This window comes from Prinia subflava, chromosome 2, assembly GCF_021018805.1.
Source record: "Prinia subflava isolate CZ2003 ecotype Zambia chromosome 2, Cam_Psub_1.2, whole genome shotgun sequence".
Lineage (NCBI taxonomy): Eukaryota > Metazoa > Chordata > Aves > Passeriformes > Cisticolidae > Prinia > Prinia subflava.
Genome location: NC_086248.1, coordinates 69,427,321 through 69,446,302, shown reverse-complemented (window position 1 = coordinate 69,446,302; position 18,982 = coordinate 69,427,321). Strand labels below are relative to the sequence as shown.

The following is an 18,982-nucleotide window of genomic DNA, read 5'->3' as shown; positions in this document are numbered from 1 at the left end:
CACGCCAAAATTTTACTGTATTTTTCATTTTTGACAGATAAGATTGAGTTACTTGTAAGATTAATAGTGGTAACTTAATGATTTTTAAATTCCAAAGGCTACAGGTTTCAAATGGCCAAACAAATAGAAAGACTGTTCTCTTAGAAGGTCTGTAACCTATGAGAAGCAGTACTTCATGCACTGCAAACCAAAAACTTTTACAAATTGTAAATCTAGTCTCTTCAGTGTTGAGAAAGATACAAAAATTAATAGGACAGGGAATGTAAGCCTGTTTTATTTCCAACTAATTAATCTTTGATGAGTTATTACTTCCTCTGCTCCTGCTTTGAGCAGAAAAATGTTCTTTAATACCTCTAATACACTTATTTGAAGTAAATAACAGCAGGCCCAGAAAGGTAATGGAGCTATACTGTTTAATGACACTTGGTAAACTAACTTAGGATTTAGTTAGTTAGCACCATGGGTGCTCTTTTTAAAAGTTGGTTTGATCTTATTCTCCTACCTATTTGTCCACAGCACATATCTGTGGAAGGAATAGGATAGTGGAGATCTTACAGGGAATGACTGAATCTCCCTGGCAGAGCTTGTGGAGGAAGGTGGTTTATCACCCTCCAGGACTTTGACCCCAGCTGGTACAATCTCACTTTCATGGAAGGACACCTGCCCTTACCCTTAATTGACAAAAGAAGATAAGTGATCCATTGAAGCAAAAATAAAGTTTGCTCATTCAGGAACATAATCTAATAAAGTTAATATGCTGTAATGAAAAAAACCACCCAACTTTCAGCCAAAAACTTATGACAGCAAAATCAATCTCAGCCTGTTTCATCCAAGACTCTATGCTCCTGACTTAAAATTTCTTAGCAGATAGCTGGCTTTTGTTGTATCCCGTGCAGGCTAATGAAAAGGCTTCCCAAGAAGGAAGTGATTTTTCCAGTAAAGGAGCCCTTGTACAGTGTGACTTGATGGCAGTTTTCTCCTTACATACAAGAGTTTACTGTCACAATTTTGGATGGTTTTGTTGTTTTTTAAAATTGTTTGGAGGATTGGATTAGAAAATACCTAGGCAAATGTGACATCTACAAGTCCATGGGCTCTGGTGGGCTGCATCCATGAGTGCTAAAAGAACTGTTGGATACCAGAGTGCGACTGCTCAAGATGATCTTTGAAAGACCATGGCAGGCAGAAGAGGTGCCTGAGGAATGGAAAAAAGCAAATGTCACCCCAGTCTTCAGCAAGTGCAAGAAAGAGAATCCAGGAAGCTATCAGCTGGTAGCTCCAGCCTCATCTCAATCCCTGGCAAGGTGATGGAGCATCTGATTCTGGAGGCCATCTCTAGCCACAGGGAAGACAGGAATGTGGTCAGGAGTAGCCAGGTAAATCACGCTTGACGAACCTGATTGCCTTCTACAACGGGTCAATCACCTGGATGGATGAGGGAAGACCAGTGGATTTTGCCTCTCTTGACTTTAGTGAGGCTTTCAACACTGTCTCTCACAACATCCACACAGGCAAAGTCAGGAAGTGTAGGCTGGATGAGTGGACAGTGAGGTGGATTGATGATCCCAGAGGGCTGTACCCAGTGGCCCACAGTCAAGTTGGAGGCCTGTCACTTGTGGTGTCCCCCAAGGTCCAGCACTGGGCTCAGTGTTGTCTACCTTATTCATCAATGACTCAGGAGAAGGGGCAGATGCCTCCTCAGCAGGTTCACTGAGAACACAGAGCTGGGAGGAGAGGCCAACAGCCCAGAGGGACCAGCAGCTCTCCAGAAGGACCTGGGCAGGTTGGAGAGGTGACCAGAGAAGAACTGACTGAACTTCAACAAAGGCACGTGCAGGGTCCTGCTCCTGGAGAGGAGTAACCCCTGCACCAGCACAGGCTGGGGGCTGAGCTGCTGGAAAGCAGCTCTGTGGGGAAGGACCTGGGGGTCCTGGTGGACAACAAGCTGTCCAAGAGCCAGCAGTGTGTCCTTGTGGCCAAGAAGGCCAATGGTGTCCTGGGATGGATTAGGAGAGCTTTGCCAGCAGGTCAAGGGAGGTGATTCTGCCCCTCTGCTCAGCCCTGGTGAGGCACATCTGGAGTGCTGGGTCCAGTCCTGGGATCCTCAGTGCAAGAGAGACATGGAGCTCTGGGAGTGGGTCCAGTGGAGGGACACAGAGATGATGAGGGGACTAGAACATCTCTCTAGGCTGAAGGAGCTGGGCCTGTCCATCCTCGAGATGGCTGAGAGGGGACCTCATGAATGTCTGTCAGTATCTAAAAGGAGGGTGCCAAGAGGATGGAGCCAGGCTCTTCTCAGAGGGGCTGTGCAATAGGACAAGTGCAATGGGCAGAAACTGATGCACAGGAAATTCCACCTGAATATGAGGAAGAAATTCTTTACTGAGAGTGACTGAGCATTGGAACAGATTGTCCAGAAAGGCTGTGAGTCTGTCTCACTGGAGATGTTTAAGAACTGCCTGGCCTCAGTGTTGTATCTTGTGCTGCAGGATGACCCTGCTTGAACAGGGAGGTTGGACCAGATGACCCCCCTATGGTCCCTTCCAGCTTGACCCATTGTGTGGTTTTGTAATTCTGTGATTCTATTATGGTATTTTTTTACCTGTTTTACCATTCTTACTTTCAACGGATTTAAGTACATCTCCAGCGTCTTCTAAACAGAATGCTTTTCATACTTCTCAGGTTTATCCCAAACCAGATTGCTCTGACTGGCCTTAGAAGAGGAAACATGAACACTGCCCCTGGCCTACAGAGCTTCTGGCTTCCAGCCTCTGGCTTCACAGAGGAAAGCTGCCCCTGTTCTCATTTTGTCCTCTGTGATTCTCTGTGTTACTGGCAGTGTGATCTGTTCATTCCTCTTGCCAATTGCCCTAGAGAAGAATGCTCAAAAAAAAAAGGGAACAAATTCTATCTACATTTGCTGTCTTGTTCAAGCGTCCAAGGAAACCTTAGGTTCATACTGCCATGTGTCATGCATTTACAGTCTCTGCAACGCTTAGTACTGGGCAGAGTGTTCTCAAAGTGAAGCCAAGAGCTAAATTCAGTGGATGGTGGTGCACCAATAAAAGTGACTTTCCAAAGTGTCAAACACGTGTATTATGGATGACTATCATTTGCCACTGAGATCAAAAGTTCAGTTTGAAGCAGAGTCAGTGCAGAATCTCAGGACAGAACCTTAAAAATTTATTCCAGTCTCAGGCGGAATAGTAAGTTGCTTCCTGTGAGGATGGTATTAGCCTATTAAGCAGGTGAAAAAGCAATGGTGTCTGCTGTCCTTTGTGAGTGCACTCATTCATGCTGGTGGCATATGTAGGTCTGGAGATCCCTGTTCTCTGAACCAGCCAGTTCTGGGGTGTAGATCCGTGAGGAGTTTCTGGAGAGGAAGATGAAAATTGTTCTCTGCGCCCCAGATCTCAGAGGCCCCTATCAGTATTGCCAGGCTTGTGAGAGATTATGCTTTGAATGCAACCTGGTGTGTGTTTCTCAGTTAAATAATGTCAAAGTGTGTAAGGAAAGGATCATTGGATTATTTAAAACAAAACTGATATTTCAGGCCAATTGATTTAAAAGGGTACCAATCTTTGCAAACCTGATAAAGACCAAGACTGAAGCATTCTGCCATCAGGCCATCAAATTGCTTGTGTCACAGGAATAACTAAGACAAAGATACCTGGACACCTTAATTGTCTTTAATATCTGGATGTCACTTGATTTTTCTCATAACAGAGGAGATTGATCCTGTTCCTGTGCTGTGCTTCTTGAAATGCTGAATACCTAAACACAATGTCTATAGTGCAACACTTGCTTACGTTAGGAGAAACATTGCAAAAAAAAAAAAAGGGGAAGAATTGTTGACGGCCAGTGGACATGTCAGTACTGCTCTTGTCTTCAGAAAGCCACACAGAATTTTGTCTTTGCTCTTTCTTAGTGAACTGGACTACCACGATGCTGCAAGTGTCAATGATAGATGTCAAAAGATATGTGACCAATGGGACAGCCTGGGAACACTCACTCAGAAAAGGAGAGAGGCACTGGAGGTAAACTCTATAATAAGGAGCAGCAGATGAGCTGAGGAAGGGAAAGGGAAATGAACCATTTATTTCAGATCTGGAAATGGTGTCACTGAGCATCCACTTTGGAGTCCAAATAGCAAAAAACCCTTTCCTCAGATCTCCATGTCATTTTGGTGTGGTTACTTTCGCAAATGGACTGAATTACTTAGAGTAGACTTGACAGTACTGAGCTGCCATGGACAGTTCTAAAACAGCAACATATGGCATGGGGTTTTTGTTCTTCTGGAAAATAGGAAGTCATACCCATAAATGCCAAGGTGGGAAACATATGTGTAATTTTTCCTTTTTGTACTTAAAAGAAATTACTTCATCAAAATTAGCAGATTTTAATTCTTTTCCAGATAGATCCCAATAACAAAAATACTTCAAATATATATTAAAAAACACTTAAAATATCAATATTGTACTTCAAAGGCATATACCCACCCCTTTTAATGTGTTGGATATGGAATGCTTTTGCTGCATTTAGTCCTATTGCCTTGAGTGAGAATCCTTAAAGCAGGTGGTGAAATCAATTAATGCAATCAAATGCTTTTGAAAAGATGAGACATGACTTTCTATATGGGTGGGTATGTGTGGAGCTAAACCTTGCCCTAATAACAGAAGAATGTACTTTTCCCAACCTGTACAGAGGACGGAGAAATTGCTCGAAACAATTGATCAGCTTCACCTGGAGTTTGCGAAAAGAGCTGCTCCTTTCAACAACTGGATGGAAGGTGCTATGGAAGATCTACAGGACATGTTTATTGTTCATAGCATAGAGGAAATTCAGGTAATTGTATTATTTCCTGTATCTACACCCAGTAGCCAGGACGTCTGACAGCCTGAGAGAAGAGCTGTGCTTATTTACAGCAGATCTTCCAGATGCTAGAAGAAATGTTAAGAGTTTTCATGCTTTCCCTCTCTGTTTCTGATTTTAGAGTTTAATCTCTGCACACGATCAATTTAAAGCTACTTTGCCAGAGGCAGATGGTGAGCGACAGGCCATACTGTCAATCCAGAATGAAGTTGAAAAAGTCATCCAGAGTTACAGCATGAGGATAAGTGCAACCAATCCTTACAGCACTGTTACAGTTGAAGAGATTCGTAGCAAGTGGGAAAAGGTAATTTATGCTAAATGGCTAAATACCAAAAGGACATTGTAACACATTATTCCGGTTTAGAATTGCTGAGAATATTCAGAGAACTTCACAATAAATCTCTAAATTATTCTAGATCATCAGATGCCAGAATGAATTTCTACAGGACCTTATGCTCTCCCTTATGCTTGCCAGGCTTGCTTCACAACATCCCTTACTCCTGTCACGCAATATTACCTATGTCCTCTTTGGCTTTCTGCCAGAGCAAGAGAAGCATGTGCTGAGGCTAGTGCAGAGCTGGTGCCTGGCCAGGGGTGCTGTTAAAAGAACAGAAAATTATTGTAGTCTTTCTCTTAGTATAAGGACTAATTTTTGTGTTTCTTCTACCCAGAAGCTGCTTTTCAAAAATGTTGTATAAAATCAGCATCTTTGGGACCATTTATGTTTCTGTCCAATTAGATTAAAATTGGCATTAGCAACCAAAAAGTACTGGGAAGGGACTAAAGAGAGGCTCCAAGAGCAATCACACCAATTTAATTTCATTTATCTGTCAACCAAGACAGATAAAATGCTGCAGGTAAATGACTGTGTAAAATGTAGAATTACAAAAACGTACATGGACATGAACACACCCACAATGGGTAATAAAAATCAAGTAGTAAGGACCAAGGTTAGATTCTCCCTGGGCAATTCAGAAGCATAAGCCAAACAAAAGCCTTTACAATGAATTAGAGACCTCCAGACATGCATGACAGACAGAACACATCTCATGTCATCCTATTCTAATGGAGGTGCTCAAATAAAATGTTTTGTACTGACTCTTCTTAGAACAATTACTTAGAGATTGAAAATCACCTTCACTTTCCAAAAGAAATACAAAGTAACTGCTCTAAGAGCAGTTAAAGTGAAATGATTGTTTCGAACTTGAATCCAACCAGAGGTGAGAATTTCTTCTCTCTACATGTCAGTCTCTCTGGTCAGGCTGCCCAAGACCATGTTACAAATTTCTAATGTTAGCATAGATAGAGTTTTTACATAAAATAGCGATTATTCTGGCTTGTTGTTCTGATATCGACCTTCAGACCAATAATGAAAATTGGTGGCTATAGACTTACTGGTTCAATTTGTTTTTAAACTATTCAGTTGTGCCCACTGACCTTCCGTGCCTTCCCGCTGTAACAGGTGAAGCAGCTGGTGCCTCAGAGGGATCAATCCTTGCAGGAGGAGTTAGCCCGCCAGCACGCCAACGAGCGCCTGCGCCGCCAGTTTGCTGCTCAGGCCAACGTCATTGGGCCATGGATCCAGACCAAGATGGAGGTGAGTGTCAGACCCTCAAGCAGAAGCTGATGAACAAAGTGATTCGTAATTTTTTTAATCTCTACTTTATATACAGGGCAACAGCAACGTCAATGATGGTTTTCCAGCTGTTTGATCCTTAGCTATTTAGCACCTGTTAAGATTATTCTTAAAAGTGTGGAACTTTGTACAAGTGGTACCTTGATGGTGACCAGAAGATTCAACTTTGAAAAAATTAGTCACTAAACAATTACTATTTAGCTTCTGCTTTTTGTAGAAAAGATACCAGATTCACTGGAGTCTCAATACTAATTCCAGGTATAAATGTGACACATTTCTTTTGAAATGTGTTTTCTGCAGTAAAATTTCTCATCTCCACTGTATGAAGGTTTTATTACTATTGCTTCTTAATATAAAATCACAACATATTTATGTCAACATTGGTCAAACTAGCACATCTGAAGTTTAAATTTTGTGTGACCGGGGGATGTCTTTTTTTCTTTTGACAGGAAATTGCCCGCAGTTCTATTGAAATGACAGGGCCTTTGGAGGACCAGATGAATCAGCTGAAGCAATATGAGCACAATATCATTAATTATAAACACAATATTGACAAACTGGAAGGAGATCATCAGCTTATACAAGAAGCCCTGGTGTTTGACAACAAGCACACCAACTATACCATGGAGGTAGCCACTTAGTCCCTTCTGTATTTATTAGTTTATTCTGTCCTCTTGTGCTGTGTAACTACCTTCCCTGATTTAAAGGGACTGCCACAGAAGATGGAATTTGGCAGGCTTTCTGACACTCTTATAAGGCTTGTTTTATTTTCATTTATTTGTACTTTTTAGTGAAGAAGTACCCATTTAGAAACCAGATTCCTATTTTTCTTAAGGCCACTTTTGTTTTTAGTGATCATTGGTCATAATACAGAGTTAGTGGTATGGAAAAGGTATCACATAAATATTTAGAGCTGATTTTTTTTCTTATTGTACTTTTTATACTCTGAAAAGAATGTATTTGCTTCCATAATAACTCAGGATTTTCTCTCTCACAGCACATCCGTGTTGGATGGGAGCTCCTGCTTACCACCATTGCCCGAACTATCAATGAGGTTGAGACTCAGATCCTCACAAGAGATGCCAAGGGCATCACCCAGGAACAAATGAATGACTTCAGAGCATCATTCAATCACTTTGACAGGGTACAGTACTCCTGCTTTTTCTCAACTAGCAATATTTATGCTTCCCAAAAGGGAGTTTCTTGGCATTCCAAACATAAGCCTTTTAAAAAACCTGCAAATGCACGAGCAATGGGCTCTTTTTTAAAAGAGAAAAAGAGAATTTATAGCCTTGTAAATTCATAGCATGTCTTGGGTTGGAAGGGACTTGATAGATCATCTAGTTCCACTCTCCCCACCTTGGGCAGGGAGGCCCTCCACTAGATCATGTTGCCCAGGGCTCCCCACAGCCTAGTAGCATTGTGCACATAAATCGAAGATTAATTTTTGTTTTTAAATGTAATGCAGAATTATAGCTCTGCTAATATGGTTTAGTATTTGTTCAAATAATAAGCAGAACAGCATAAATCTCTGTGTTTTGAAAAATAACACAACCCTTTAAGACAGTACAGCATGTTCTAAGTACTTGCTGTTGTTTCCATCTCATTAAATTTAGCTTTAGTTTGTATCACAGAGGTTTTTTCCTCTTTGAATCATAACTTGTCTCCCTAGAAATATATTTGCAGGGACACTTACATATAATATACATAATATATTAGTTGGGACACTTACAGCTGTCCAGGAATATCCTGTGGGAAATAAGAGGCTGTTACTTTTTTTAGTTATCTAAATATGGATGAATAAAAAAGTAGGAAGGAAAACACTATTGTGAAGAAACTTAACTCACTTCTGTGAGTTATGCAGTATTCATGGACAGAGTGTAATTCAGATAACTATTAATAGACACACTAGCAAAATATATGCAGATGGGGATCTGACATTTGCAGTTTGAGAACAATCTGAAACAGTTCTGGTGGCTCTGTGCTCACATGAATCCACCTTTCAAACCAAGTTCACAGTTCAAATACTGAAAAAAACTCATCATAATGCAGCACTAGCATGTTGGGTCAGCTCCTTCGAATCATTTCAGGGTACAGCAAAATGCCACTTTCTTTCCACTATCATCCTGTTTGTCCAGCTATACTCAAATTGGCTGCCCATACCTGCACTTGCATTTGATATGGACTGGATGCTGACAGTCACAGTTTACTAAATCTTCTTTAGAATACCCTGAACTGTTTAGGAAGAAGATCAGAATTGTCAGACCTCTGCTTGCTGAAGAAACATACAAGCGTAGGGAAATTTAGCTACCCAGAATGGATTTTATGGAAAAATCTTAATGTGATTCTGGTACAGAGTAAATCTTTTTTGTATTTTCTAAGGAAGCCGAAGATAACATCACAAAAGCAGAGATAGATTTCCTGGGGTGGAATGAAGTAGCATACCAAATGGCTTTCCCAATGCACTGGAGCAGATAATTGAGCAATTAGAGCTATTAAAAGCAGACAGAGTACCAGGCCTGGATAAATTACATGCCTGTATTTGAGAGACCTCTCTAAGGGAAACCAAGGTCTTTGCACAAAGCTCCCCAGAGATAAGGAAGCAAAGTGACTGAATCCAAATATATTTTACACTGGATGGCCATTTCTAGCATCCCTGTCCCTTTATAGTTCATAGGTGAGTTCTCTGGCCTGCCCACAGCAAGGCTGGCTCAGTGGCTGAGGAGGTATCACAGCCAGCTCTTGGTGCCTCAGGCTGCCTGAAGGGAAAAGCTAAATCCTACACCAACCAGCCCTACTGTTGTGGATTTTCAGGCTTTGCAGATGCAGTAAGACATTGAAATACCAAAGCATAAAACAGAGCAAGGCCTTAGGAAAGGTTCTATGACCTGGAAGAAGGTGGTTTTGTCACACAGCTGCCCCACACTAGAGATGGGCTACAACAATAACGTGTGACACAAAATTGCTTCCCAGCTCCCTGACTGTCTCTTTCCTCAGGCTATAATGGGTCATGGCTTTAGGCTGTGTCCCTTCTGCCCTGGCTCCTGTTGCAGGAAGCCTGAATGGCCAGGTCAGAAGCAGCAGACAGATGTTTCATCTGTCATACATCCTCATCTCTTTTAATGGCCTCAGCAACCTGGGCCTGGTCTGCAAGTTGAGCTGCAGACCCTGCCTTTCCCCAGACAGATTTAATCCAACAGCTTAAAAAAAGAGGTCTGGAAGGATCACATAAGGAAAGGACCATTTTACAAATGCCCTCTTTAGTACACCTCATCCCTCAGAATCAGACATGGGAAACTGGTCTAGGTGGACTTTAGCAATGACAGAGCGTAACAATTATTTTTTCTGTAGCATAAGTTAAAGAAAGGAAGAAAGTAAGACCTAAAACCACTCAACTATCAAGCCAGGCTTTATGCAGGGAAGAGATAGTAGAAACACCGATAAAAGAGAAGTTTATAAGGATTAAATTACACTGTTACTTAATGGACAGATGCAACTCAAGCAACTCAATCTACACAGGCTAGGAGACTTTGAACAAACATGTTGGAGAAAGGCTTTTTTTCATTTTTCTATCTTTCCTGTGTCCTTGCACACTCGAATATTTAGTGTTGGTGATCAAAGGAAACTCAGGGTGCTTCAGAGTTACTTCAGTTTACATAAAATAATGAAGACTTTATATTTGTTCATGTTTAGATAGAGAAAGCAGTAATGGATTATTTTATGGTTTTGATCTCCTTAAATAGAAATGAAGATAAAACTGCATTATCTGGACATAAGCACTACCATGAAAAATACTGTCTTCTTCATGTCAGATAGAATTAACAATATATGTAAAAATTTTGTGGCACTAAGCAGCATTTCTGAATGTCTGATATAATTTAAAAATGCACTTGAAGGATTGGACTGCTGTTCACCATGATGAATAGCCAGAAAGGATCCCAAAAATTAATACTGTCACTGACAAGGAGGCTTTAAATATCTAAGTACAACAGAATGATTTATGCATGGTATAGCTCTGACTTGTGTGGCATTTCTCCCATTTAAGACATTTCTTAATGTCTGGCAGCGTGTGTTGAGGATGTCAGCAAAGTACTAATATGCAGAGTAGCTCCCTTCCCCATTTTAAAGTATGTATTTTGGTGCACATAAATCTAACAACCCTTTTTAGGGTGCCTCTAGAAGCAACTTCCTTTGCTTACGAATCTGGGAAAGGAACCCCTATCCTCCTCCCTGGGAAGAATGCATTAAAAAAACTCACACAGTGCATGTGAGAATTACAAAGGAATTACAAGGGCGTGAAGAGTCGTGTTCCTTTCAGTGCATCCCCAGCAGAGATGTGCTGGCACAGAGAGCTTTACACTTCCATTCTTGACAAGGCAAGTGGCAAACACACTGTCTCCCCTGGCTCTTGGGGTAACCCTCCTGGCTCTTGTGTTCCCAGCAGGCATGTGCACACAGGGTGCCCCAGGGGTTATTCTGAGGGTGCTGAGGCTTACCCTTGCTTACCACTGCTGCTCTACTTCTCGCTAGAAATTGTGCCTGAAGGCAGTCTAGTTGTACTTACAAATATAAATCTTCAGCAGTGCTGCTATATTTCCTTCCTTAATGTGACTGCATGGAGAAAAAAAAAGAGAAAGTGGGACACAGTGTCGGAATCACAGAAGCCGTTTAGAAGTGTTCAAAGTGGTGCACAGCTGAATAATGGTATGCAGCCAAATCAGGATACCACACAGATAGGTTGTCAGTCACTGGTTTTGACATCTCTTTATGCAGGGATTCCTTTTTCAGATTCAGTATATTTAGTAAATTCTAAATAAGATTGCAAAGTATGTGATGAAATATCTGCAGCTGCTCTGCCTGCACTATTTTAATGGCTGCTAATACATCCTACTATTGATTTTTCTGCAAACTACAGATTTCAAGTAGGAGCTCTGCATGCAGAAAAATAGCATCATGCCACCCTATATTTTGCTAACAAAAACCCAACAGCTCCCTATTAAAGGAGTCATATGTTCAGGCTTATGCAGGTCGATTAGCATTCAGGAAAATTAAGGATATATTTAAGAATGGATTAGTTTGACTCAGAAGTTTAGTTGTTTCATAAGGTCACATATAAATCACAAGGAGAAGGGAAAAGATTTCTGGGAACTAATAATGAAACATGAAGGAGATTTTAGTGTTTTTTCTTTGTATTGGCAGGAAAAGATGAACAAGGCAAAGTTATTTATATGCATTAAAACATTAATGTCAGCTCCTAATTTTGCTCTGCAAACAATAAAAATAAATAACAGGAACCATTTCCAATTGAGAAAGCCTTCACACGGCTTGATCTGTGCCTTAATTGCAAAATGCCATTCCATGAAACTGCTATACTGCAAAGATGCTTTTTTAGGCAATACATGATGAAGATTTGAAAATTTCACTGTAAGAATGTGAAAACCTGCTATAGCACTTGGCACTACTGCTTGGACCCTCACTAGGGAGTCCCGCTTAACCATATGACTGTTCTGAGCTGCAGCACAAGCACAGCACTTCTCTCCTAAAGAAAATGGTGTCTTGGAGGATGTGCCAGCCCCTCACTCCCTCCACTGCTTCAGCTGCTGCTGCAGTGTGTGCCTGCTTGGGGAGCTCCTGCACACCCTGCACACCCACCCCTGCAGTGGGGTGGTGGCTGATGGTCCTCCACCAGCTCCTGCTCAGGAGATGGAGGGGCAGGATTTGGCTCTCAGCTCCCATTTTTATATCATCTCGTTTGCAGTCACACAGAACTATCTTCAGCTTTAGGAATGAGGTAAAATGAGTAACTTCACCCCTGGTGGGACCTGCCATAGCCCGTCTCCAGGACAGCTTTTGAAAATTTTAAACCAGCCTAGATTAACATTTTGAGGATGATAAAATAAGCCATTTTGAATGCTTTATAGCGGGAATCATCATATCAAATGAAAATATTAAAGGATAGAAACTTTGTGATTATGGCTTTTAACTAAATGCTGCTCCAGATTTGTAACTTTGCTTTTTTTTCTCTTCATTGACTTTCCACTGTTATTTTTCATCTTTTCTTTATGGGGCTGGTGGATATTGATGCAGAGGGAGTCAATAACAGCATGATGTTTTAAAAATGCATGGTATTATTAACTTTCTAAAGCACCACTTCATCCTATTAGTATATTAAATAAGCCCAGTGCATTTGTTAAAACTCGTATAATTTTACCTACGCATAACTATAGAGAAATTTTCAAAAATAAATTATTCATATAGCAGGCAAATATGTAGCAGACAGAAAACCTTGGATCTTCTCCAAACTGTCTGTAATATCAATAAGGGTAATAATTTTTCATCTTGGAATATCTCCTTATTGTATTTATGTTAACTCATTCTAAAGTACCCCTCTGATAGAAAACATGTTGTATGAACAGGAGGAAGAAGACAAGCCAATCTGTTTTTAAGAAATTAGTGTGAATTTCTTCCCCTGTAAAATAGAAAAAGGTGCTGGTTCAAAACAATGTTCCAGTTTGATGTGGTGTTTCTAGGAAGCATTTAACCTGAAACGCAATGGTGCTTTCTAAAAGTCAGTTTTCAAAGCAAAACCTGACTGTATATGTTGTTAAAGAAGACAGAGAATTGAAAATAAGTTGTCAGTTATAAATTTATTTTGTACTTGTCCCTTTTGAGATATGCATATTATCTTAACCAGTATTACCAGATCAAGAATGAAGTAACAGTAATTGAGTGGTGAAAACATGTTTTGCTTGGGTTCAGTGATATTTTTATCTCACATACACTACATGGCAACAGAAAAGGAAGGAAGCAAATGGCAGCTCATAGAATGAAATCTGCCTTGTCAGCAAAGGTGTTCTAAAAAAAAGAAGCAGAGTTTTAACTCTGTAGTTGAAGTGAGAACCCTCTTCTACTAAGAAAAAGTCTAAAGCATGAAACTGCAAAAACTGCACACTTTTTAGGTAATTCATTGCATATGTTGACATTACATTTCCATGAAATTCTGGAAGAATGTGATTATTGATTTGCAAATAGAATGTTCTTTACTAACCAACTAACCTGATCTGTGACTTTTCTTTCTTTCCTTTCCCCTTCTCAAATGCATGACCTGTGATGGGATGTTAGGATGAATCTGACAATCTACAGTCTGATGAATTTAAAGCCTGCCTCATCAGTCTAGGACAGGTTGGAAATGACTTGCAGGTAGAGGAAACTGAAATAATTCTTTTCAGATGTAAGAATAGCCAAAAAGATTGCATGTTTAAACTCCAGTCTGTTGGTCATAATGCTTTGAAAGGATCCTGCCTCTGGGAAGACAACTGGTTTAGATGGATTGTCAGCATCACTTTGAGCTGTATTTTTCTTTGCCTTTTTCAAAGATTTTTCAGTTTGTTTGTTCTACTTGGTTTGAAATGTTTTATTTGGACACTACTAGATACCTAGGAGAGCTCCTATGCTTCTTGCACTCAGACTTTAGTCAATTTTCCTTTCCTCAGACTCAACACAAGTACTCTTATGCTCTCTGCTAATACAGGATGACACAGTTCTCTCCAAGTCACTGCAATCTATCACAGCACAGAGGAAACATTTATTTACCTTCTTGATTTCCTGCTATTTAATGTTTACTCAGCCTTGACTCTAGAATGTGGCAGATATGTTACTGCCTGGAAAAGGAGCAATCCAATTCATACAAGGTCTTCAACTGATCTCCTTCTAGGTCTTGCAGGTCTCATCCTTTAAGCCAGTATGCACATTTCTGCTGTACTCTGGGTCTTGACAGCCTGCAGTCAGAAGGAAAATCCCTGTACTTATTTCCCATATATCAGCAGACTGCTCCCATAACGTATTTACTTGGCCTTGGAATGAAGCATTTCACTGTACTTTTAGCTGCTAGAGATTCCATGCTGAACATTTCCAAGACATTTCATATCAGGGAAGCAGCTTGAGCATCTGCTGAGTTTGACTAGTTTAGTAACAAACTTTTCTCCTTGCTCTTCTCTTTGTCTTCTCTGGTTGTGTTCTCTGTATTCTTGTCCTATTCACCTCCTCTTCTCCCTTATCTCTCTCCTGACCTTTCCTGATGTTACTTTTTTGTGGTGAAAATGTCTTTCCTGTGTGTAATATGTTAGTTACTTCTTCCTCTTTTAAAACTGATGATGATTCTGGTGACGTGATTGGGCAACATCAATGAATACTGTTCATGCACGGGATCCAATATGCCAATGGTCCAAACTCGTCGTCTCTCTGGAAATCACCTTGGATTCTTCAAACCCTCCCTTCTATATTCCTTACCTTGTTTTGGTCAATAGAGGAAGAATGGATTGATGGACCATGATGATTTCAGAGCTTGCTTAATTTCAATGGGTTATGATTTGGTACGAGCTTTAAGAAAAAACGTCAACTGATTCTGCTCACAGCTAAAATGTTAACCACAGCAATACTAAAGCTTATCTAAACAGAGAAGATACTAATGGCATTTACACTAGAGATAGTATTTTCTTTGCTTTTTCTTTATTTTCAAATGGTTAAAAGAGAAGTTAAAAGTTAAACAAGATACTTGAAAACCATATTCTATGGTGCACTGCATTGCTCTTTGAATTAAGGAAACTTTGAAAGTTGAAATTAACAGTTATTAAATTAATGTTTTTGTAAATTTCTCCTTTTCTACCTGCATGACGAAGAATGAGTTTGATACCATTTAATTTTCATAAACTTGCCTTGGGGGTTGCATTTTCCTTGTTTCAATTATTTATTCTAAAAATTTCCTTCAAAATTCACCTTTTTAATGGGAAAGAAAGAGATTACCCTTAGTTAAGCTGTCCTGTATTTGGCATGAAATTTTCAGAATTGTTTCCCATCTTAGTTCTGTGGTTCTGTGACTACACTGCTTGTTGGGCTATTGTTTCACTTCCCTGCATGGTACCTAAATTAGAATGGTTTTAGGATGAGAAGGAGAATGAAGTCTTAAGTTAGAACAAGTTAAATAGGCATTGTGGGAGGGTGGGAGGGAGAGAGGATGGCAACAGTTAATGGCGAGGTACATATTATGTATTTAGGAGAACGGATACACTTTTCAAAAGCACAGCCCTTTTTACAGAAGTGGGGTGGGCATTTAAGATGCAGATTTAATTGGCTCTGATGTTGATGTTCCTGAGTCAGGAAACTGTAATTAGTGGTTCCAACTGGTTCAGGAGAAGCTGGGGCTGCTGGAGATCGGTATTATGGTGACCATTTTCTTTGTTTTGGATTTTGTGAAAGGGTGAAGCTGAGTTTGCCCGAATCATGTCTCTGGTTGACCCCAATGGCCAAGGAACTGTCACTTTCCAGTCCTTCATTGACTTCATGACCAGAGAAACGGCAGACACAGACACGGCTGAGCAAGTGATAGCTTCCTTCAGAATCCTGGCTTCAGATAAGGTCAGTCACATGCTGCTGCTGTAAGGATTCAATCGCTCTTCTATTTGGCCCTTTTTGTTACAAGGCTTTTAGTAATAGTGAAGCTTTGGTTGCAGTTTGTCAGACTTCAGAGAAAGCATGTGCCTTTTCTTCTTGTTTGGAAACAAGACTCTTACCTGAAATGGGTGCAGAATACAAGGCTTGGTCTGTGTATCCCCACATCACAGAGAGCCAACATAAAATTAGGCATCTTAGACAAGACTTAGATGATTGGTCTGTATAATGGATATATTGTACATCAGGTTATTTCCACACCACAGCCTTGATTAGTGGGGAACTCGTTTTGCCTTTCGTGTTGTTGTCTGGATGTTCCAATGCCGAGTTTGGAGCACAGCCTAGATCAGCTGCACAAGACTACACGCAGTTGTGAGCCATGTTGTGACTGCAGAGCTCGCTCAACAGGGCAATGCCATGTGGTGTCTCCATATCCTAGCAGGAGCAGTAGGAGGAGGCCTCCTCTGGTTACTGGGTTTGTAGAGGAAGCTCCTGAATTTGGCATACTTTCCTCCCCACTGCCAGATGCACTTGTGACTGAGTGGTGTTTGAAGATGCAAGGGAGCATAATGGCAGAACAAGCGCTTCTGGAGAGTCAGGGCCATAAACAGTGCTGCCACAAAACCAACCCTGTGCTTTGGAGAAAGGAGAGATCACAGCAGTACAGGTCTATTTGCCCAAGCTCGCTCTATTGATTTTCTCATTCCAGCTGCTTGTATCGATTTTGTGATCTCAGTTAATGTGGATCACATTTTAAATTCCAGACGTGTTCTCAGTAGCAATTCATGTGGAAGATGGTCTCAGGAAAAAGTGGTTTTCATTAGATTGCTATTTTAAGCAATGTCAAGTTTGTTAACAGAGGGTATCCTTCATGTCATAAATGCAAACCATTAAGAACAATAATGCATCTTTCTTTATACATATATTAGAACCTTGAAACTAACAGGAACTACCTGCATCTGTCCTGTCACTGCAGGAGGGGCAGTAGTGCACTGCAGAGATACTGACTATCCAGAGACAAGCTGTATCTGTAGCAGTCTGCCCATGGCTGCACAGTGCTTGGTAGCTAACATACACAGTCACATATTCTGAGACTGCATTTTGACCTAATCTGTTTGTCGGTAGAATTGTATCCTGCAACTCATAATTTGTGATGGAACATACTGATGAAAATATTTGGTCTCAGAAAAATTGGCAAGGTGTCCAAATTTATGAGTCCCATGCAGAGAAAATAAATAGATTTTGTGTTTTTGAAGAACACATACTGAATTTGTCACTCCTTTTCCCCCTCCCAGCCTTATATCCTGGCAGATGAGTTGCGTCGAGAGCTGCCTCCTGAGCAGGCTCAGTACTGCATCAAGAGAATGCCTCCGTACACCGGCCCGGGCTCTGTTCCTGGCGCTCTGGATTACACCTCGTTTTCATCAGCACTGTATGGAGAGAGCGACCTCTGATTCAGTAATTGGCTGTATTCACAGTAGACACTAAAAATCCCCACCTTGTTGCCCAGATTGCTTCTCAAGAGCTTTGACAAGCTGATTTAAAAACAAGTTTTACAAATACAGTAGGTACCGTCAGTGTAAAGTGCTAGTAACTGAAGTAACCGGTGTATAAAAGTGTGCAGCACGCTAGATACCTGCCTTGTTGGTCTTAGGTTGTCTGTCCTATGCAATGCTAGAAAATCTATTAAAAAATTGCAAGATACTAACTTTGGAAATATACATTCAGAAAACAGAATGTAAAATCTAAACACATTGAAACTCGCAAAATACTTCTCCATTTTTGAAATGTTTTAATGCCATATGCGCTTCTTTTATGATGTTCGTAAAACTACATTTAGAAGTCATGCTTTTTTTCTTTCATAGAGCAGTATTACTTTCCCCATGATTTCTGATTTTGTATGCTTCTATTGGTGGAATTTAATAAAATACTAAAATGCAGATTTTCAGGGAAGAAATATAACAACCACATAAACTGCTTAATTACAGAAGTAGTCCAGAATGCTATGCTTCTGTCACAAAGAGTTGTAATATAAGGAGGAAAAGCTGATCAAAGTGCAGTTTTAGAGTTCTGTAAGCAGTTGTTTTCTTTTTAGGCCTTTAACTTTTACAGCTGAGGGAATACAACTTTTATAGTCAGAAATAATAAGGAAGTTAATTTCATGTGAACTGTTTTGTTATGAAACCCTCACTCTTGTCTGTGTCGGGCAGTCTTCGTTTCTCAGTATAAGAATGCATTATTTTATGTATTAGTGGGCAACATTCATCTCTATGCTGCATAAAGCAAACTCCCATCTGAGCAAATGTAGTATGGTTGTCTTGCAGCTGTGACTGTTCAGTGCTCAAAATTCAGTTTGTCTTGAGTTCTGCTGCGTTGCAGGCAGTTCTGTCTGTACCTTGCTCCTGTGCGCTAGATGTTTACTGTTTTTTACCATCTTGAGAAATGACAGAGAATAAAAGCAGTAACTTTTTTACTTGAATCCTACTGACACTGAGGAAATGCAATGTAAACAAACAAAACCATTTACAAATGGTGAAGCGAGCTGTGCAACCCAGTGCTATTAAAGCAATGATGTGCCTATTAAATAAAGTCTGCTTTTCAAAACCTTACAAGACTCTGTCCTTGGCAATTAACCTAGTGGCTCCCTCTAAGATCTGGAAACATTTCTGAACATCAAAGGAGCTTTCAGATGCTAAAAGTCTGTCACACATTTCAATACATTGTGTCTGCATGAACAACAGTCTGTGTGTGCTGGAGGGACAGGTCTGGTTTCCTGAAGAGAGATGGAGCTCCGAAGGAGTTGGAGAGTTTCCATTTAGGTCACCTGAGCACAGATGTCCATAGCTTGTTAGACTCCAAGCTTAGATTGCTTTCAGTGGGACTTAGGCACTACTGCTCTTGAGGACATTGGCCTTAACATCCTCATTATTCACTTTCTGTTGCTTTTTCCTCATGTGCAAAAAAAGCAGATGTTAAGTATGCAATGGCGCTTTTGCTGGCCATTGTTTGGAAATTTATGGATGGCAA

At 40.5% G+C, this 18,982-nt stretch overlaps 1 protein-coding gene across 20 annotated transcripts in view; it reads left to right on the top strand.

The window, feature by feature from the left end:
* Positions 1–18,405, top strand: part of ACTN2 (actinin alpha 2) — an 83,234-nt gene extending 64,829 nt beyond the window's left edge. For 16 of the 20 annotated variants that reach the window (XM_063390416.1, XM_063390417.1, XM_063390423.1 and 13 more), the window contains 9 exons: positions 3,929–4,037; positions 4,705–4,845; positions 4,994–5,176; positions 6,335–6,469; positions 6,958–7,137; positions 7,506–7,652; positions 13,631–13,708; positions 15,764–15,922; positions 17,251–18,405. In XM_063390416.1, the coding sequence (XP_063246486.1) occupies positions 3,929–4,037; positions 4,705–4,845; positions 4,994–5,176; positions 6,335–6,469; positions 6,958–7,137; positions 7,506–7,652; positions 13,631–13,708; positions 15,764–15,922; positions 17,251–17,409 (1,291 nt within the window). In that variant the 3' untranslated portion in view covers positions 17,410–18,405. Of the gene's footprint in view, positions 1–3,928; positions 4,038–4,704; positions 4,846–4,993; positions 5,177–6,334; positions 6,470–6,957; positions 7,138–7,505; positions 7,653–13,630; positions 13,709–14,814; positions 14,881–15,763; positions 15,923–17,250 lie in introns of all 20 variants that reach the window. The other 4 variants (XM_063390413.1, XM_063390412.1, XM_063390429.1 and 1 more) reach the window with 3 other exon arrangements.
* The last annotated feature ends 577 nt before the right edge of the window (positions 18,406–18,982 follow it).